Source organism: Oncorhynchus keta, chromosome 19, assembly GCF_023373465.1.
Source record: "Oncorhynchus keta strain PuntledgeMale-10-30-2019 chromosome 19, Oket_V2, whole genome shotgun sequence".
Lineage (NCBI taxonomy): Eukaryota > Metazoa > Chordata > Actinopteri > Salmoniformes > Salmonidae > Oncorhynchus > Oncorhynchus keta.
In genome coordinates, this window is record NC_068439.1 from 26,422,927 (window position 1) to 26,444,668 (window position 21,742).

Sequence of the window (21,742 nt, forward strand, 5' to 3'; positions counted from 1 at the left end):
GGGCACCACCAAGCAAGGGGCACCACCAAGCAAGGGGCACCACCAAGCAAGCGGCACCACCAAGCAAGGGGCACCACCAAGCAAGGGGCACCACCAAGCAAGCGGCACCACCAAGCAAGGGGCACCACCAAGCAAGGGGCACCACCAAGCAAGGGGCACCACCAAGCAAGGGGCACCACCAAGCAAGGGGCACCACCAAGCAAGCGGCACCATGAAGACCAAGGAGCTCTCCAAACAGGTCAGGGACAAGGTTGTGGAGAAGTACAGATCAGGGTTGGGTTAAAAAAAGATCCAAAACTTTGAACATTCCACGGAGCACTATTAAATCCATTATTAAAACATGGAAAGAATATGGTGCCACAACAAACCTGCCAAGAGAGGGCCGCCCACCAAGACTCAGGCAAGGAGGGCATTAATCATAGAGGCAACAAAGAGACGAAAGATAACCCTGAAGGAGCTGCAGAGCCCCACAGTTAGAGATTGGAGTATCTGTCCAAAGGACCACTTTAAACCATACACTCCACAGAGCTGGGCTTTATGGAAGAGTGGCCAGAAAAAAAATAAGCAAACACGTTTGGTGTTCGCCCAAAGTCATGTGGAAGACTCCCCAAACATATGGAAGAAGGTACTCTGGTCAGATGAGACTAAAATGTATCTTTTTGGCCATCAAGGAAAGCACTACATCTGGATCAAACCCAACACCTCTCATCACTCCGAGAACAACATCCCCATCCCCTGAAAGTTATGCACGCTCATGTTTTTTTGTCTTTTTTCTTTTTTGTTTCACAATAAAACATATTTTGCATCTTCATAGTGGTAGGCATGTTGTGTAAATCAAATGATACACCCCCAAAAAAAAAAAATATATATTATAATTCCATGTTGTAAGGCAACAAAATAGGAAAAATGCCAAAGGGGGTGAATACTTTCACAACATTAGCATCTTGCCAACTTCTTTCCACCTTTTTCTATATGTGAAAGGTGTTGCCGACATCAAAGCCTAAACTTTATTTACGCGATCTGACCTAGTCATGATCAGAAACATTTAGCATGCAGCAATGTAGCCAATCAAGTGTAGGCCTGTTATTTTGCTCGATGACGAGCCTCGCATGCTTTTAAAAGTATAGATTGCTGTTATTTACTATTGGAATCTTGATTTGATTGATGTAACCCTTATTTTACCATGTAAGTTGACTGAAAGCACATTTTAATTTACAGGAACGACCTGGGGAATAGTTACAAGGGAGGGGAAGGTGAATGAATGAGCCAATTGGAAGCTGGGGATGATTAGGTGACCATGATCACATGAGGGCCAGATTGGTAATTTAGCCAGGACACCGGGGTTAACATCCCTACCCTTATGATAAGTGCCAAGGGAGTCAGGACACCTTTTTACTGTTCTATCCGAAAGACCCAATAACTGAGGAAAATAATGCCTCCTACTGGCCCTCCAACAATGCTCCCAGCAGCATCTGGTCTCCCATCCAGGGACTAACCAGGACTGACCCTGCTTAGCTTCAGTAGCAAGCCAGCGGTGGGATGCCTGCTCTGTAACAAAGTGAAGTTATAGAGATAAAACGTGGATCAAAAAATCATGGGCTTCCCTTGGGCTCTGTTTCAAAATATCACTTTTTTAAATGACAGCGGTTCCACATGTTGCCATGGCGTAAATTGTGTGGGATTTTTTTTTTTTGGGGGGGGGGGTATTTATTCTGTTATATTTCATTATATTCTTAGCCTGCTATAAAATATATGCGTGTTGACTGTAATCATGATAGCCTAAGCGTGTCTTGTCTGTTTAATGAACATAATAACTCTTGAGTTCAAACTCAAAATATGCCATTCTTTTATTTTATTAGTCGTATGTTTCTTAGGACCTGCCTACAAACTATTAATAGTGGGTTTGTTTGTGATGTGTATATTTAATGGATTGCCGGCATGTGCACTGGAGATATAAAAGGCTTACCCCAGCAAGAACCTGGTAAAAAATGGGACTGTATGAATTGGGTTCTAAAAAACATTGCCTGTTTTCTTTTACAGACAACATACCATACAGTCTGTCTGTAAACGGTACTATAGTGACAATTTGATTCCCTGCTTTACGTGGGCTTGGCAGGATGGTTCCATGTTAAAACAGAAAACGAGGCTGGCTGGAAAGGTTGACAGTGAGTGATCAATGGGTGTGTTCTGGCGTGATGGCCAGGTATTAGTGTGAGTGAGATAGCAGGTTCTGAGAAGCAGTGACCAACAGGCAGACTCTTGTTGCCAGTGGCATGACAGTAGTGGGGCGGCCACTAACAATATAGAGGGATTGTCTGTCTTACAGTAGCTTCTCTGCTACAGTATACTGTTGGAAAAAATGGTGCTGTATAGAACCGAAAGGGTTCAATAGCTTGTTTCAAAATTGCTCTATATAGAACCACAAAAAAAAATAAGCAAAATATGCTGTGTATCTGTAGTAGTGTTACTGTATCATAAGAGTGTCTGTAACTTACACAGGTCAGTTCCTCAGGAATTGGATTGATTTGATTTGTCTTTTCATTTTGGTTAATTGTTTCCAAATTGTTGTTTTTGTGGGTCTTTTAGGATTAGTAACCAGGTGACTTCCTTAAAATGTAGAGGAAAAAGCCCAAATACAACTGGATTAGGGGGTAATCAATTTGGGCAACAAATTATATCCCTCTAATAACGCTGTTAGTCTTACTTTTTTTTAAATGTCCTAGAGGAAAATAGACAACACTGTGTTTGTTCTTCTGATCTTATCTTACTTCAGCAAGTTCACAAACATACATTTACTAGATGTAAAATAGTCTTAGAACAAAAGAATGCACTCTAAAATTCCTAATTCGCAGTATGTTAATGTATTTCCACTGCTGAGGATCCACGCAGGTTCCTGTGTTTTGAGTCACAACTTGTGACCTTGCTCCAGTAGCAGTAGTAATAACACTCAAAACAGCTAAGACCTCTGACCTCCCTGCTCTTTCAGTGGACACATGAGGCTCAGTAATCCACTCTTTTGCCCAGATAAAAATAAATAACAAGCCGAGAGAGAAGAACTCCTGCCAAAACTCCCAAAATCATGACCTCTCTCTCTCTCCCGTCCTCCATCTCTCTCTCTCCCTCCATTTCTCTCTCTCTCTCTCTCTCTCTCTCTCTCTCTCTCTCTCTCTCTCTCTCTCTCTCTCTCTCTCTCTCTCTCTCTCTTTCTCTTGCTCTCTCTGCCTCAGTTTCTTTCTCTCTCCCTCTCTCTGACTCACTTGCCCAGAAAAACAACAGTCTTCTAAATCGCACAACAGGCTGCTGCCCTCTTGTTCCATTGCATTTGCCAAGCTACAGTAAACAGTGGAATAATGCTGTTTGTTGCACAGCGCTGCCATCTCAGTTCTTTATAATCCTCTCCGTGGCTTTTCATCCGTATCAATAGGAATGTTGGATTTAGCTTGCTGCATCAACAGCTGTGTAAACTGATACAGATACTGCCAGATGATGAAACTATACTGATGCCTAGTTGTCTCTGTGGTTTCAGGTTATATTGAGGAGGCTTGCATCATCCCCTGTCCGTCTGACTGCAAGCTCAGTGAGTGGTCAAACTGGTCACGATGCAGCAAGTCCTGCGGCAGTGGGGTCAAAGTGCGTTCCAAGTGGCTGAGGGAGAAGCCTTACAACGGTGGTCGACCGTGCCCCAAACTGGACCATGTCAACCAGGTGAGTGGGAGACATTCATCACTCTTGGCCCTGTCTAGAAACAACCACTAGCCCTTACCCCAAAGACATTTGTCGAGATCTGAGAGGATTGGCCAGATTTATTCCATATTGCTTAAATTGATAAACTCTACTCAGATCTCCACAACTTAGTGTCTAGTCTCTTGGGGGTAGAGGATAACGGATAAGGGTTGTTTCTGGGCAAGACTAGAACATGGTAGAGGGTAGAGGTCTCTGGCTTGTTTTAATGTTTAATTAAAATACTTTGATTATGATTTAATGCATTAGATTAAAGGAACCATAACAGTGTTAATTTTTTAATGAAGCCAGAGTGGACATCTTTCAGTGTTTCATTCATTAGCTGAGTTAGGGCTTGTACACATTTACATTTTAGTCATTTAGCTTAAAGGAGCATTGAAGGTTAAGTGCATTGCTCAAGAGCACATCGGCAGATTTTTGCACGTTGTCAGCTTAGGACTTCGAACCAGATACCTTTCAGTTACTGGCCCAACACTCTAACTGCTAGGCTACCTGTAAGATTACGGAAGGGGAAAGAACTGTGAACTCTATGCTCCTACAGAGAAACAAGGGAACATGGTGTACTGCATTCTAATAATCCTATATTTAAATAATATATAATAATAATAATATATTTAAACACTCACTGTCTGTCTCCCCGCTATTATTTTCTTCTTTTCCTTGGTGTATGAACTGACCCCATCCACAGGCTCAGGTGAGTGACTTGTCACTGCCTTTTATAGTGTTTTTGTACAGATCAATATATTTCTTCTTGCCGTGGGATGGATAATAGTGTGGGAGTAAATGTAATGAATGAGTTTTGCGCGAGCACAAACCTGCTCTATACTATTTCATCATATACAAATGTGTTAAAATACGTGCATTTTTGCTATGGGATGGATGGTGGTGTGACCGTGGGTGGCTAACTGTGTAATGGTCTCTCACAAGGTGTATGAGGTGGTGCCCTGTCTCAGTGACTGTGGTCAGTATGTGTGGGTGGCTGAACCCTGGAGTGTCTGGAAGGTCAGCAACGTGGACCTGAAGGAGAACTGTGGAGAAGGAGTGCAGACCAGAAAGGTCAGGTACGGACGATCAGCTCTTATAGGTACAACAGCCTATTTGACTTAATCATTTAAACTCCTAGTGAACTGAAGGGCCGCGACAGTCTTTCCAACTAACCCTGTTCTGTGACGTTTTCTTAGCTTCATACATTCAAGGTGATTCCTGCCTTCATCTCCTCTACAAAAACCAACGATAATTGTATCAGTATTGCTAACCCATCGTCCCCCCTCTGTCCAGGTGTATGCAGAACACTATCAATGGGCCGTCGGACCCTGTGGAGGATTACCTGTGTGACCCAGAGGAGATGCCTCTAGGGGCCAGGGACCGCCAGCTGCCCTGCCCTGAGGACTGTGTCCTGTCTGACTGGGGGGCCTGGAGCAGCTGCTCACTGGTATGGACAGATGCTGACAACCTTGTTGTTTTAGCACCTATTTTATCCCTTTGCAATATTTCCGATATTTTGTGTTTTCTGGGTTTGGTTAGGAGCAAAGAAGCAAGTCCATCTCAGTAGGTGGACCAGTGCAGGACTTTTCTAATCTGTTATATTCTAAGGCTGTGGTGCTGAATACACTCAAAACAAGCGTAGACTGCTTAAAGGGTTAACTATTACCTGAAATACCTGTTGTGCTACTCACCGTGGATCTCTGTCTCACACCTTAACATATAATAACTGGTCAATCATGCCAAGTCTCCACTTTCTATTTAACCTGTTTCGGCCATATTCCCATGTTCAGAAATGTCATTCACAGCAGAGCTCTTGTCAGCAACTTTCACTTTGGGTTTTCACCAATTTACAGTTTTTTACATTCCCCAGGACCCATTTCTCAATACCTAGTTCAATTCTTCAAATCTCTTCACACAGTTCTCCTAACCAACTTTCAGCTTGGCACAGCATTTCACATCTAAAATGCACTAAAACTACCAAAACCCTTTATACATGTCTCAAATCAACACATTGTTCCATATCACAAGCAGAGGTTGTTACCAAACAAGCACACTTTGTCACTCATAAAACAATGATCTAAAACACACTAACAACAGGTAGCATTACACAATGTTTTCTTTTGTAAAAATTCTTTACAAAACAAGAATGACACCTCTCTACTGTTTAGAATACACTGCAGTATATGTTACAGGAATTAATCAGACATGATGCAATATGCTTCAATATGTTTTATGTCAGTTTTTGGCATTGAGTGATTCCAAAATACAATAATGTGTATATACACCATCTACCGACACAGATACAGTAGCAGTGCTAGTCAACTATGTCTTCTGCATTTGGCCGCAGGTTCTCATCCACACCATCTTACGTCATCTTGGGCAATACACCTGGGAAATTATATTTTGGCATGCCTGGTCCATCCCTGGCAATCTTCTGCAGATATGTCCAGGCATCCAGCATTCATTGTGTCCAGGAGGGACATTTGATTATGTGGATGGTGGTCATAAACCTTCCACCTCCATAAGGAAAATAATTCCTCTATGGGGTTGAGGAATGGAGAGTAAGGTGGGGGGAGAAGTGACACCATCCTGGGAGGGGCTGAAAACCACTCTGTGACTGCAGGAGTGGTGAAATGCCACATTGTCCCATACAATTACAAACGTTGGCCGATTTCGCCTCACTGCACCCCTTTCCTCACCTGACACAACCTTCCATAGAGGTCATCCAGGAATGAAATGAGACTCTCTGTGTTGTATGGCCCAATTAGCGGTTTGTGTAACAGCCATCCATCAGAGGATATTGCTGCACACATTGTGATGTTGTCACCCCTCTGGCCCGGGACATCCACTGTGGCTCTTTTCCCAATCACATTCCTTCCTCACCGCCGTGTTTTGGCCAACTTGAAACCAGCCTCATCCACAAAGATGAATATGTGGGCTGTTTGCCTGGCTTCAATCTCCATGACTCTCTAAAATAAATTCACAAAGGCAACATAAGAGTTAGGCTATTACGGTAGTTAACATTATGCCTAAAAACATGCCATGGTGTGCCTCTGCTCTGTTCGGTTTTGTTCCAAACCAGTTCTGTATTTTATAGTCATCTTACCTGGACTTATCGGTTCCTGAGTTGCTTGACTCGTTCAGAGTTCCTCTCAAAGGGGACAGTGTACAACTGCTGCATCCTGACTTTATGTTGTTTCAGGACTCTAGAAATAGTTGTTATTGTTACATTGTGAATATTTCCAAATGTAATGTTGTCTGCCAACGCTCTGTTCCGAATCTCTGTGAGTTTTATGCCATTGTTTCTGATGACCATATCAACGATTTCAGTGAAAATCCTACCTCTCCCACCTGTGGGAGGTAACCGTTGGGTCCTAAGCAGAAATACAAAAACAATTACACATAAGTGGGTTTGGAGGCTTTGCTCAATGTACTTCTGTAATGTGCAGTTCAGTCAGAGGCCCTTGCAGAATGCACATCTTACCTGTTGTTTTGCCGGAAAGATTTGCAGATTTGGCTACACTCTCAGACCAGCCTCTCTCATTGATGGACCATGATTTATTATATGATCACTTATAGTAGCCATAATCTCATCTGAGACTACATCTCTTGATCTTCCTCTCAGTCTTCTTCCACCACACATACGTACCCCCCTCCCAGCCACTCTTCTTCTTCCTCTGCCAACCACTCCTCTATCTCTGTCTGGGTCCATGTTAAAATTACAGTACAGAATTATTCCTAGAATATCCCCTTTTGTATGATGTCATTTGATAAGTGTGATTCCCCTGTTGGGCTCTCACCAGTTTAGAATGATGTCATTGATAAGTGTGATTCCCCTGTTGGGCTCTCACCAGTTTAGAATGATGTCATTGATAAGTGTGATTCCCCTGTTGGGCTCTCACCAGTTTAGAATGATGTCATTTGATAAGTGTGATTCTCCTGTTGGGCTCTCACCAGTTTAGAATGATGTCATTGGTAAGTGTGATTCTCCTGTTGGGCTCTCACTAGTTTAGCGTGATGTCATTGATAAGTGTGATTCTCCTGTTGGGCTCTCACCAGTTTAGAATGATGTCATTGATAAGTGTGATTCTCCTGTTGGGCTCTCACCAGTTTAGAATGATGTCATTGATAAGTGTGATTCCCCTGTTGGGCTCTCACCAGTTTAGAATGATGTCATTTGATAAGTGTGATTCTCCTGTTGGGCTCTCACCAGTTTAGAATGATGTCATTGGTAAGTGTGATTCTCCTGTTGGGCTCTCACTAGTTTAGAATGATGTCATTGATAAGTGTGATTCTCCTGTTGGGCTCTCACCAGTTTAGAATGATGTCATTGATAAGTGTGATTCTCCTGTTGGGCTCTCACCAGTTTAGAATGATGTCATTGTTAAGTGTGATTCTCCTGTTGGGCTCTCACCAGTTTAGAATGATGTCATTGGTAAGTGTGATTCTCCTGTTGGGCTCTCACCAGTTTAGAATGATGTCATTTGATAAGTGTGATTCCCCTGTTGGGCTCTCACCAGTTTAGAATGGTGTCATTGGTAAGTGTGATTCTCCTGTTGGGCTCTCACCAGTTTAGAATGATGTCATTGGTAAGTGTGATTCCCCTGTTGGGCTCTCACCAGTTTAGAATGATGTCATTGGTAAGTGTGATTCTCCTGTTGGGCTCTCACCAGTTTAGAATGATGTCATTGGTAAGTGTGATTCTCCTGTTGGGTTCTCACCAGTTTAGAATGATGTCATTGGTAAGTGTGATTCTCCTGTTGGGCTCTCACCAGTTTAGAATGATGTCATTGATAAGTGTGATTCTCCTGTTGGTCTCTCACCAGTTTAGAATGATGTCATTGGTAAGTGTGATTCTCCTGTTGGGCTCTCACCAGTTTAGAATGATGTCATTTGATAAGTATGATTCTCCTGTTGGGCTCTCACCAGTTTAGAATGATGTCATTTGATAAGTGTGATTCTCCTGTTGGGCTCTCACCAGCTTAGAATGATGTCATTGGTAAGTGTGATTCTCCTGTTGGGCTCTCACCAGTTTAGAATGATGTCATTTGATAAGTGTGATTCTCCTGTTGGGCTCTCACCAGTTTAGAATGATGTCATTGGTAAGTGTGATTCCCCTGTTGGGCTCTCACCAGTTTAGAATGATGTCATTGGTAAGTGTGATTCTCCTGTTGGGCTCTCACCAGTTTAGAATGATGTCATTGGTAAGTGTGATTCTCCTGTTGGGCTCTCACCAGTTTAGAATGATGTCATTGGTAAGTGTGATTCTCCTGTTGGGCTCTCACCAGTTTAGAATGATGTCATTTGATAAGTGTGATTCCCTGTTGAATGATGCTCTCACCAGTTTAGAATGATGTCATTGGTAAGTGTGATTCCCTGTTGGGCTCTCACCAGTTTAGAATGATGTCATTGGTAAGTGTGATTCTCCTGTTGGGCTCACCAGTTTAGAATGATGTCATTGATAAGTGTGATTCCTCTGTTGGGCTCTCACCAGTTTAGAATGATGTCATTGATAAGTGTGATTCTCCTGTTGGGCTCTCACCAGTTTAGAATGATGTCATTGGTAAGTGTGATTCCCCTGTTGGGCTCTCACCAGTTTAGAATGATGTCATTGGTAAGTGTGATTCCCCTGTTGGGCTCTCACCAGTTTAGAATGATGTCATTGGTAAGTGTGATTCTCCTGTTGGGCTCTCACTAGTTTAGAATGATGTCATTGATAAGTGTGATTCCCCTGTTGGGCTCTCACCAGTTTAGAATGATGTCATTGGTAAGTGTGATTCCCCTGTTGGGCTCTCACTAGTTTAGAATGATGTCATTGGTAAGTGTGATTCCCCTGTTGGGCTCTCACCAGTTTAGAATGATGTCATTGGTAAGTGTGATTCTCCTGTTGGGCTCTCACTAGTTTAGAATGATGTCATTGATAAGTGTGATTCCCCTGTTGGGCTCTCACCAGTTTAGAATGATGTCATTGATAAGTGTGATTCTCCTGTTGGGCTCTCACCAGTTTAGAATGATGTCATTGGTAAGTGTGATTCTCCTGTTGGGCTCTCACCAGTTTAGAATGATGTCATTTGATAAGTGTGATTCTCCTGTTGGGCTCTCACCAGTTTAGAATGATGTCATTGGTAAGTGTGATTCCCCTGTTGGGCTCTCACCAGGTTAGAATGATGTCATTGGTAAGTGTGATTCTCCTGTTGGGCTCTCACCAGTTTAGAATGATGTCATTTGATAAGTGTGATTCTCCTGTTGGGCTCTCACCAGTTTAGAATGATGTCATTTGATAAGTGTGATTCCCCTGTTGGGCTCTCACCAGTTTAGAATGATGTCATTGGTAAGTGTGATTCCCCTGTTGGGCTCTCACCAGTTTAGAATGATGTCATTGGTAAGTGTGATTCTCCTGTTGGGCTCCACCAGTTTAGAATGATGTCATTGATAAGTGTGATTCCCTGTTGGGCTCTCACCAGTTTAGAATGATGTCATTGGTAAGTGTGATTCTCCTGTTGGGCTCTCACCAGTTTAGAATGATGTCATTGGTAAGTGTGATTCCCCTGTTGGGCTCTCACCAGTTTAGAATGATGTCATTGGTAAGTGTGATTCTCCTGTTGGGCTCTCACCAGTTTAAAATGATGTCATTGGTAAGTGTGATTCTCCTGTTGGGCTCTCACTAGTTTAGAATGATGTCATTGATAAGTGTGATTCCCCTGTTGGGCTCTCACCAGTTTAGAATGATGTCATTGGTAAGTGTGATTCCCCTGTTGGGCTCTCACTAGTTTAGAATGATGTCATTGGTAAGTGTGATTCCCCTGTTGGGCTCTCACCAGTTTAGAATGATGTCATTGATAAGTGTGATTCTCCTGTTGGGCTCTCACCAGTTTAGAATGATGTCATTGGTAAGTGTGATTCCCCTGTTGGGCTCTCACTAGTTTAGAATGATGTCATTGGTAAGTGTGATTCCCCTGTTGGGCTCTCACCAGTTTAGAATGATGTCATTGGTAAGTGTGATTCTCCTGTTGGGCTCTCACTAGTTTAGAATGATGTCATTGATAAGTGTGATTCTCCTGTTGGGCTCTCACCAGTTTAGAATGATGTCATTTGATAAGTGTGATTCTCCTGTTGGGCTCTCACCAGTTTAGAATGATGTCATTGGTAAGTGTGATTCTCCTGTTGGGCTCTCACCAGTTTAGAATGATGTCATTGATAAGTGTGATTCTCCTGTTGGGCTCTCACCAGTTTAGAATGATGTCATTGGTAAGTGTGATTCCCCTGTTGGGCTCTCACCAGTTTAGAATGATGTCATTGGTAAGTGTGATTCCCCTGTTGGGCTCTCACCAGTTTAGAATGATGTCATTGGTAAGTGTGATTCTCCTGTTGGGCTCCCACCAGTTTAGAATGATGTCATTGATAAGTGTGATTCCCCTGTTGGGCTCTCACCAGTTTAGAATGATGTCATTGATAAGTGTGATTCTCCTGTTGGGCTCTCACCAGTTTAGAATGATGTCATTGGTAAGTGTGATTCCCCTGTTGGGCTCTCACCAGTTTAGAATGATGTCATTGGTAAGTGTGATTCTCCTGTTGGGCTCTCACCAGTTTAAAATGATGTCATTGGTAAGTGTGATTCTCCTGTTGGGCTCTCACTAGTTTAGAATGATGTCATTGATAAGTGTGATTCCCCTGTTGGGCTCTCACTAGTTTAGAATGATGTCATTGGTAAGTGTGATTCCCCTGTTGGGCTCTCACCAGTTTAGAATGATGTCATTGGTAAGTGTGATTCTCCTGTTGGGCTCTCACTAGTTTAGAATGATGTCATTGATAAGTGTGATTCTCCTGTTGGGCTCTCACCAGTTTAGAATGATGTCATTTGATAAGTGTGATTCTCCTGTTGGGCTCTCACCAGTTTAGAATGATGTCATTGGTAAGTGTGATTCTCCTGTTGGGCTCTCACCAGTTTAGAATGATGTCATTGATAAGTGTGATTCTCCTGTTGGGCTCTCACCAGTTTAGAATGATGTCATTGGTAAGTGTGATTCCCCTGTTGGGCTCTCACCAGTTTAGAATGATGTCATTGGTAAGTGTGATTCCCCTGTTGGGCTCTCACCAGTTTAGAATGATGTCATTGGTAAGTGTGATTCTCCTGTCATTGGTAAGTGTGATTCTCCTGTTGGGCTCCCACCAGTTTAGAATGATGTCATTGATAAGTGTGATTCCCTGTTGGGCTCTCACCAGTTTAGAATGATGTCATTGATAAGTGTGATTCTCCTGTTGGGCTCTCACCAGTTTAGAATGATGTCATTGGTAAGTGTGATTCCCTGTTGGGCTCTCACCAGTTTAGAATGATGTCATTGGTAAGTGTGATTCTCCTGTTGGGCTCTCACCAGTTTAAAATGATGTCATTGGTAAGTGTGATTCTCCTGTTGGGCTCTCACTAGTTTAGAATGATGTCATTGATAAGTGTGATTCCCCTGTTGGGCTCTCACCAGTTTAGAATCATGTCATTGGTAAGTGTGATTCCCTGTTGGGCTCTCACTAGTTTAGAATGATGTCATTGGTAAGTGTGATTCCCTGTTGGGCTCTCACCAGTTTAGAATGATGTCATTGGTAAGTGTGATTCTCCTGTTGGGCTCTCACTAGTTTAGAATGATGTCATTGATAAGTGTGATTCCCCTGTTGGGCTCTCACCAGTTTAGAATGATGTCATTGATAAGTGTGATTCTCCTGTTGGGCTCTCACCAGTTTAGAATGATGTCATTGGTAAGTGTGATTCTCCTGTTGGGCTCTCACCAGTTTAGAATGATGTCATTTGATAAGTGTGATTCTCCTGTTGGGCTCTCACCAGTTTAGAATGATGTCATTGGTAAGTGTGATTCCCCTGTTGGGCTCTCACCAGTTTAGAATGATGTCATTGGTAAGTGTGATTCTCCTGTTGGGCTCTCACCAGTTTAGAATGATGTCATTTGATAAGTGTGATTCTCCTGTTGGGCTCTCACCAGTTTAGAATGATGTCATTTGATAAGTGTGATTCCCCTGTTGGGCTCTCACCAGTTTAGAATGATGTCATTGGTAAGTGTGATTCCCCTGTTGGGCTCTCACCAGTTTAGAATGATGTCATTGGTAAGTGTGATTCTCCTGTTGGGCTCCCACCAGTTTAGAATGATGTCATTGATAAGTGTGATTCCCCTGTTGGGCTCTCACCAGTTTAGAATGATGTCATTGATAAGTGTGATTCTCCTGTTGGGCTCTCACCAGTTTAGAATGATGTCATTGGTAAGTGTGATTCCCCTGTTGGGCTCTCACCAGTTTAGAATGATGTCATTGGTAAGTGTGATTCTCCTGTTGGGCTCTCACCAGTTTAAAATGATGTCATTGGTAAGTGTGATTCTCCTGTTGGGCTCTCACTAGTTTAGAATGATGTCATTGATAAGTGTGATTCCCCTGTTGGGCTCTCACCAGTTTAGAATGATGTCATTGGTAAGTGTGATTCCCCTGTTGGGCTCTCACTAGTTTAGAATGATGTCATTGGTAAGTGTGATTCCCCTGTTGGGCTCTCACCAGTTTAGAATGATGTCATTGGTAAGTGTGATTCTCCTGTTGGGCTCTCACTAGTTTAGAATGATGTCATTGATAAGTGTGATTCCCCTGTTGGGCTCTCACCAGTTTAGAATGATGTCATTGATAAGTGTGATTCTCCTGTTGGGCTCTCACCAGTTTAGAATGATGTCATTGGTAAGTGTGATTCCCCTGTTGGGCTCTCACCAGTTTAGAATGATGTCATTGGTAAGTGTGCTTCTCCTGTTGGGCTCTCACCAGTTTAGAATGATGTCATTGATAAGTGTGATTCTCCTGTTGGGCTCTCACCAGTTTAGAATGATGTCATTGGTAAGTGTGATTCCCCTGTTGGGCTCTCACCAGTTTAGAATGATGTCATTGGTAAGTGTGATTCTCCTGTTGGGCTCTCACCAGTTTAGAATGATGTCATTGGTAAGTGTGATTCTCGTGTTGGGCTCTCACCAGTTTAGAATGATGTCATTGGTAAGTGTGATTCTCCTGTTGGGCTCTCACCAGTTTAGAATGATGTCATTGGTAAGTGTGATTCCCCTGTTGGGCTCTCACCAGTTTAGAATGATGTCATTGGTAAGTGTGATTCTCCTGTTGGGCTCTCACCAGTTTAGAATGATGTCATTGGTAAGTGTGATTCTCCTGTTGGGCTCTCACCAGTTTAGAATGATGTCATTGGTAAGTGTGATTCTCCTGTTGGGCTCTCACCAGTTTAGAATGATGTCATTGGTAAGTGTGATTCTCCAGCAAGGCTCTTACTCATTTAGGTGATGTCCATTTGGTATTTGTTATGTTCTTACTGGGCTCTCACCAATTTAGTGTGGTGCTCCAGCAAGGCTTGCACCAATTTAAGCGCTGGCTATTCAGTATGTGTTATTCTCTGGTGGGAGAATAGCTAGGATTTTTCCTTTGAAATGAATGGAGGGAAAGAGAGAGGGTGGATGACTTTCAGCAGGGAAGATGATCTCATGCAGCTCTTAATAGCATGCTGTGACCAAGGTATTATTGGAATATCTCTGGTGGAAGGGGGGGGACCTGTGTGTGTGTATATCTGTGTGTGTGCGCATGTGTGCGTGTGTGGGAGCGTGTGTGTATGGGAGAGTGCTGTGGAAATGTGTGTCTGTGAAACATGCATGAAAGTGTAAGCGTGTGTGTGTGTGTGTGTGTGTGTGTGTGTGTGTGTGTGTGTGTGTGTGTGTGTGTGTGTGTGTGTGTGTGTGTGTGTGTGTGTGTGTGTGTGTGTGTGTGTGTGTGTGTGTGTGTGTGTGTGTGTGTGTGTGTGCCCGTGGTGAACCTCTAGTGGGAAGAGGGGTCAACCGTGTCATGTGCCCTGCCATTGCCCTTCCCAGGTTCATGATCATGGATATGGAATATGTGGCTGTATAAGCAGGGGAAGACAGCACTCCAAATAGAAATGGTTTGAAAACACCTGAATAGACCAATGTATCTCGTAGGGGTTGTTTGGGGAAAATAGACAGACGTGGAAATAGACAGAGGGTAATGTAGGGGAAAATATATATTCATGGAAAACCATTTTCAATTTGCTGGTCGGAAAGTGGTAAATTCACTTTTACAGGGTTTCATATTTGGTTCGCATCTAACGTCAAACTAAAAGCGGATTTCCTGACTTGCTTTAGGTCTAGGCCAGGCTATTGTAAAATCATTTTGTGACTACGACTGATGTAAAAAGGGCTTCTTAAATGAATCTGTTTGATTAATTGATTGACTTCTTCTCTGATTTAAGCCATGCAACAAACTCAGCACTCGGGATAGGACAGCATACCCCGTTCGTCAACCTGGAGAGGGAAAGCTGTGCCCCAACACCACAGAGACCGAGCCCTGCAGCCTCAACAGCAACTGCTATCACTACTCCTATAACATCACCGGTAAGGCAAATGTCAGCCTGGATTACTGCATGCGATGGATGGTACCAGAGAAATATATGGCTCTGGATGGTAAATACAGTATGTGATCTTACATCAAGTATATTTAGACCGCATGGCATTTGATATGAATTAAGTGCACTCCAGAGGAAAAGGGGTTGGGAGGTAGGAGGTCTCCTTTTTCACCTCACGTTTCTTATGCTATTTTGTTTTTTATGCAGATTGGAGCACCTGTCAGCTGAGTGAGAGAGCTGTGTGTGGTAGTGGCATGAAGACACGCATGCTGGACTGTGTACGAAGCGACGGCAAGTCTGTCGACCTCAAGTTCTGTGAAGAGGTCTGTGTTCTTCTCTTTCCATTCCAAAGCTCATTGGTGATTAATGAGAGCGATTCTTCTGTCGTCGGAGTCCAGACAGGTTGCTGTTGATGTGTTGCCTGGGCGACTTGGAAACAGCGAAGAAGAAGAATCTCTCATTCTCCACAAATGGCCAAATAAAGTACTTTTCTTTTTGTTTCCTTGTCTCTTTCAGCTGGGGCTGGACAGGAAGTGGCAGATGAACGCTTCCTGTGTTGTGGAGTGTCCCATCAACTGCCAACTATCTGATTGGTCACCCTGGTCCGAGTGCACACAAACCTGTGGACTAGCAGGTACGTCACCATCTCCTTAACCCACTCTTTGTGACAAAAATATGATTCAGTGTTAAAATGCTGGGAATGCGTTCAAGGCTAATCACATCAAATTCTGAAGGTATAGCCATAAATCAAAGAAATAACAGAGAACTGATTAAGTGGTCCATTCACCTGTCTATTTCACCTATCAATTTTATATCGATCCATGGATAGTGGGTAGTCTGTGACTAGAAGTCATTTGACTAATTATCCATCCATCCATATAAACTAGGTGGTTCGAGCCCTGAATGCTGATTGGCTGAACACCATGGTATATCAGACCATATACCAAGGGTATGACAAAGCATTTTTTTGACTGCACTAATTACATTGGTGACCAGTTTATAATAGCAATAAGACACCTCAGAGTTTTGATGTTGGAAGTTTACATACACTTAGGTTGGAGACATTAAAACTCATTTTTCAACCACTCCACACATTTCTTGTTAACAAACTATAGTTTTGGCAAGTCAGTTAGGACATCTACTTTGTACATGACACAAGTCATTTTTACAAAAATTGTTTAGAGACAGATAATTCACTGTATCACAATTCCAGTGGGTCAGAAGTTTACATACACTAAGTTGACTGTGCTTTTAAAACATCTTGGAAAATTCCAGAAAATGATGTCATGGCTTTAGAAGCTTCTGATAGGCTAATTGACATAATTTGAGTCAATTGGAGGTGTACCTGTGGATGTATTTCAAGACCTACCTTTAAACTCAGCACCTCTTTGCTTGACCTTATGGGAAAATTAAAAGAAATCAGTCAAGACCTCAGGAAAAAAAATGTAGAGCTCCACAAGTCTGGTTCATCCTTAGGAGCAAATTCCAAACGCATGAAGGTACCACATGCATCTGTACAAACAATAGTACACAAGTATAAACACCATGGGACCATGCAGCTGTCATACCACTCAGGAAGGAGACACGTTCTGTCTCCTAGGGATAAACGTACTTTGGTGCGAAAAGTGCAAATCACGGTTTGCAACTGCACATGGGGACAAAGATCGTACTTTTGGAGAAATGTCCTCTGGTCTGATGAAACAAAAATAGAACTGTTTGGCCATAATGACCATTGTTATGTTTGGAGGAAAAAGGGGGAGGCTTGCAAGCAGAAGAACACCATCCCAACCGTGAAGCACGGGGGTGGCAGCATCATGTTGTGTGGGTGCTTTGCTGCAGGAGGGACTGATGCACTTCACAAAATAGATGGCATCATGAGGCAGGATAATTATGTGGATATATTGAAGTAACATCTCAGTCAGGAAGTTAAAGCTTGGTCGCAAATGGGTCTTCCAAATGGACAATGACCCCAAACATGCTTCCAAAGTTGTGGCAAAATGGCTTAAGGACAACAAAGTCAAAGTATTGGAGTGGCCATCACAAAGCCCTGACCTCAATCCCATAGAAAATGTGTGGGCAGAACTGAAAAAGCGTGTGCTAGCAAGGAGGCCTACTAACCTGACTCAGTTACGCCAACTCTGCCAGGAGGAATGGGGCAAAATTCACCCAACTTATTGTGGGAAGATTGTGGATGGCTACCCGAAACGTGTGACCCAAGTTAAACAATTTAAAGGCAATGCTACCAAATACTAATTGAGTGTCTGTAAACTTCTGACCCACTGGGAATGTGATGAAAGAAATAAAAGCTGAAATAAATCATTCTCTCTACTATTATTCTGACATTTCACATTCTTAAAATAAAGTGGTGATCCTAACTGACCTAAAACAGAGAGGATTAAATGTCAGGAATTTTGAAAATCTGAGTTTAAATGTAGTTGGCTAAGGTTTATGTAAACTTCTGACTTCAACTGTATTTGGCCAATATACCACGGCTAAGGGCTGTATCCAGAACTCTGAGTTGCATCAAGCGTAATAAGCCATGGTATATTGGCCATATACCACACCTCCTCTGGCCTTATTGCTTAATCATAGCACTGTATATCGTAGTATAGGGTGTGGATTTGCAGGAATGGTGGGTAGTCTGTGAGTCATTCCTTATTACTCATAGCGCTGCAGGTTCACAATGCTACTGATCAACAGCACACACAGCTTTGAAACAGCCACTCCTCTGAGGTAATGGCTGAAACGAGAAGCATTTTATGATGTGAGAGAGAAACAATTGTGAGCCTTAAACCAACTGAGAGTAATGGGGGGAGGGGAGGAAAAAGGGAGGCATGATGATGTCCTCATGTGTAATCCTACAGGATCAGAGGATTGATTGGCGGTCCATTAAGCCTCTGTGTTCTGGGCCTGAGGGACCACTCTGCCACTCCAGGAGTCCTTCAGAGCACTGGCCAGTGTCATAGTTGGCCAGGGAGCAAATCCAGGCTGAGATATGAAACCAATACAGGCTCTAGCTATTGTGGTTGCCATTAATCTGTCCCCAGGCAACGTGAGGATTTGTCACAGGATAGAGTAGCAGCAGGTAAACCACAGGAAGAGGAGAGGAAGAGAACAGCTTCTCACACTCACTACTTTTCTTCCTGGAGTTGATTGTTCATCTAATTGTCGGATGGCAGGACACAATTACGTTGAGTAGCTAATATCTGTTCCTGAGCCAGGTAATTTAGTTTTTTTCTAAATTAAATGGAGACACCTAGAAGCACCAATGTATCATGTCAATCAGTGCGATGTAAACACAAACACAGGCACTCGGCGCGCGCACACGCAAACACACACACCTGACCTGGGTTAAAATACAATTTTGGTCATTTCAATTACTTTCAAAGACATTTAGATATGTTATATTATTCAATGGAAGGTATTTGGAAATTTACTTGGAAATCATTTGACAATACTTTCAAATAATTCCAATAGAGGTAGTTGATTGTGGCCAAATATTTTTGAAAATACTAAAAGAAAAATAAGTATTTCATAATAAATACTCCAATGTATTTGAACCCAGGTCTTACACACACACACACACACACACACACACACACACACACACACACACACACACACACACACACACACACACACACACACACACACACACACACACACACACACACACACACACACACACACACACACACACACACACACACACACACACACACACACACACACACACACACACACACACACACACACACACTAGTTTCCTGGGAAATATCAGACCTGTGTGCAGAGATAATGTGTCTTCCTTGGCAAAACACTGATAGCGACAGCTGGCACTAGCTTCCCCCTTGACCAGCGGCCCACCCAGTCACACACTGCTCCTCATCCCAAAACTCACCGCTACTATGGACAACCTGTTGAGTGAGTAGGTGAGTAGAGAGACAGGACCGGAGAGCATAGAATCAGAATCCCATTGGAGAATAATAGTTACCTATGGTGTACACAATAGTGAACCTCCCCTTGAGTGAACCACCTTCAAAAAAAGCAGAGGAGAGAATCTCAGGAAAACCCTGACTGCTGATTAAAAATAGCTTTGAAGGAAGGAGAGAACCTCTATGGGGACAGCACATCCCCTCTCCATGGGGACAGCACATCCTCTCTCTATGGGGACAGCACACCCCCTCTCTATGGGGACACGCATCGTGGCATGCATCACGGTGTGTTCACTAGAAGATGAATTGGCAGCTGTGTAAGACTAGAGACTAGCTGCAGGCTACACCAAGCCTGGGGGACTCCATTCTAATTGTGTTCAACATTAAGGAGAAGTATAGGCCTCCGAGGTCCTGTGCGTGTGCAGTCAGCTTTAGAGAAAATAACACTGACACATGGAGATATCAATTACTTCTACAGCGAACAAATGAGAAGGAAAGTGGCAAATGTATATTAAGGAGAGGGAACTTTATTTGATGTAGCATCAACTGAATTTGACTGGTCAACCCTCTGACCCTGGTTCCTCTATAGTGGAGCTAGGAGTATGGTAGAGGTCTGGTCATCCCTCTGAGTCTGGTTCCCCTCGAGTGGAGATAGGAGTATGGTAGAGGTCTGGTCATCCCTCTGAGTCTGGTTCCTCTCGAGTGGAGATAGGAGTATGGTAGAGGTCTGGTCAGCCATCTGAGCCTGGTTCCTCTGTAGTGGAGGTAGGAGTATGGTAGAGGACTGGTCAACCCTCTGACCATGGTTCATCTCTAGTGGAGCTAGGAGTATAGTAGAGGACTGGTCAACCCTCTGAGTCTGGTTCCTCTCTAGTGGAGGTAGGAGTATGGTAGAGGACTGGTCAGCACTCTGAGCCTGGTTCCTCTCTAGTGGAGGTAGGAGTATAGTAGAGGACTGGTCAACCCTCTGAGCCTGGTTCCTCTCTAGTGGAGGTAGGAGTATAGTGGAGGACTGGTGAGCCCTCTGAGCCTTGTTCCTCTCTAGTGGAGGTAGGAGTATAGTAGAGGACTGGTCAGCCCTCTGAACCTGGTTCCTCTCTAGTGGAGGTAGGAGTATAGTAGAGGACTGGTCAACCCTCTGAGCCTGGTTCCTCTCTAGTGGAGGTAGGAGTATAGTGGAGGACTGGTCAACCCCCTGAGCCTGGTTCCTCTCTAGTGGAGGTAGGAGTATAGTAGAGGACTGGTCAACCCTCTGAGCCTGGTTCCTCTCTAGTGGAGGTAGGAGTATAGTAGAGGACTGGTCAACCCTCTGAGCCTTGTTCCTCTCTAGTGGAGGTAGGAGTATGGTAGAAGTCTGGTCAGCCCTCTGAACCTGGTTCCTCTGTTGCTTTCTTCCAAGGTTCCTTTTTTCTGTGGAGTTTTTCCTGACCACTGTGATTAATCTTTTTAATCCTTGGCTCTTTGGGGTTTTCGGCTGTTTATCTGTAAAGCACTTTGTTGCATCTGCTGACGTAAAGAGGGCTTTATGAAATTAAATTACATTTGATGAAATGATTTGAGTTAGGAGGGGAGTCATTGTGACTGTGAAGGAAATACTGTGCAAGGGACATATGGCCTTTAAGAGTTAAGTACCCGGTTAGAATTAATGGTCCTGTAGGCAAACACTGTGGATTGATGGTCCTAGGCCAGGTTTGTGGATGGATGAGACAATTATCTTTTTTGTTATTCAATTTTCATAGTGCTCATAGTTTACAGGACCTAGTTTCTTTTCTGTGGTGGTTTTTGAAGTGGTATGAATTACTGAACGTGAATGTATTGTGTCATTTTGGGATCGCTACCTTTTAAGTATGCAGTAGGCAGAAATACAAAACCCCATACGTTTTCCATGCTAATTGAGTTACACCATGTCTATCCCCCGGGCCCCTCACTTAACATGCAAGGTGCATTTTTAGGAGAAGGAGCAATCTTTCCTGTCCCCCCTTACCCCTTCCCCTGACATTACACAGTCTCTTCAATTCCATTTTTAAGCAACAGAAGAGTATGAATATTCAGAATGACTACGGGCGTCGGAATTACTTTCGAAAATGCACCACAAGATTAAATCATTTGAATAGGGACTTGCAGAACATGAGAGGGAGAGAGGGAGAGAGAGAGCGAGAGTTATTAAGTTACATGAGATAATGGTGTAATGTGATAGTGATCTTTTACAGTGAAGCCCTTAAAAAGAGCCTCAGATCATTGTGATGGAACTGGATATGAGTCCTATACATGATAGAGTATTTCTGGGGGTGTCTATGATTTTGTTACCACAAGACCCTATCCTCTACTTAAAGATCTTAAAAGACTCCCAATCTGTAATGACGTTACAAGACTGTATTCAGTCATGAATGGTTGGGGACCACATTTTTGAGATATGTTTTCATATTTTGAGAATATATATATATATATATATATTCTAGCACAATAAGAATGCTTGCTTATTTGAAATGGAGTGGATTGTATTTCTGTTTCAGCCACTATACATCGTTTTGTTGACTATCCCCAAAAAACAAATACCTAATTCCATTTTGACAGGGCCTTGGACACTCAGAAGTATGAGATATCTAAAATGACTAACGGCATATCCGTAAAT

At 43.1% G+C, this 21,742-nt stretch overlaps 1 protein-coding gene across 1 annotated transcript in view; it reads left to right on the forward strand.

The window, feature by feature from the left end:
- The window catches only part of LOC118373476 (thrombospondin type-1 domain-containing protein 7A-like), a 213,866-nt gene that overhangs the window by 133,623 nt on the left and 58,501 nt on the right, over window positions 1-21,742 (forward strand). Inside the window, exons 14-20 of the mRNA XM_052470109.1 lie at window positions 3,527-3,705; window positions 4,430-4,435; window positions 4,669-4,802; window positions 5,020-5,173; window positions 15,023-15,164; window positions 15,383-15,498; window positions 15,692-15,809. Of these exons, the coding sequence (XP_052326069.1) occupies window positions 3,527-3,705; window positions 4,430-4,435; window positions 4,669-4,802; window positions 5,020-5,173; window positions 15,023-15,164; window positions 15,383-15,498; window positions 15,692-15,809 (849 nt within the window). The remainder of the gene's footprint in view (window positions 1-3,526; window positions 3,706-4,429; window positions 4,436-4,668; window positions 4,803-5,019; window positions 5,174-15,022; window positions 15,165-15,382; window positions 15,499-15,691; window positions 15,810-21,742) is intronic.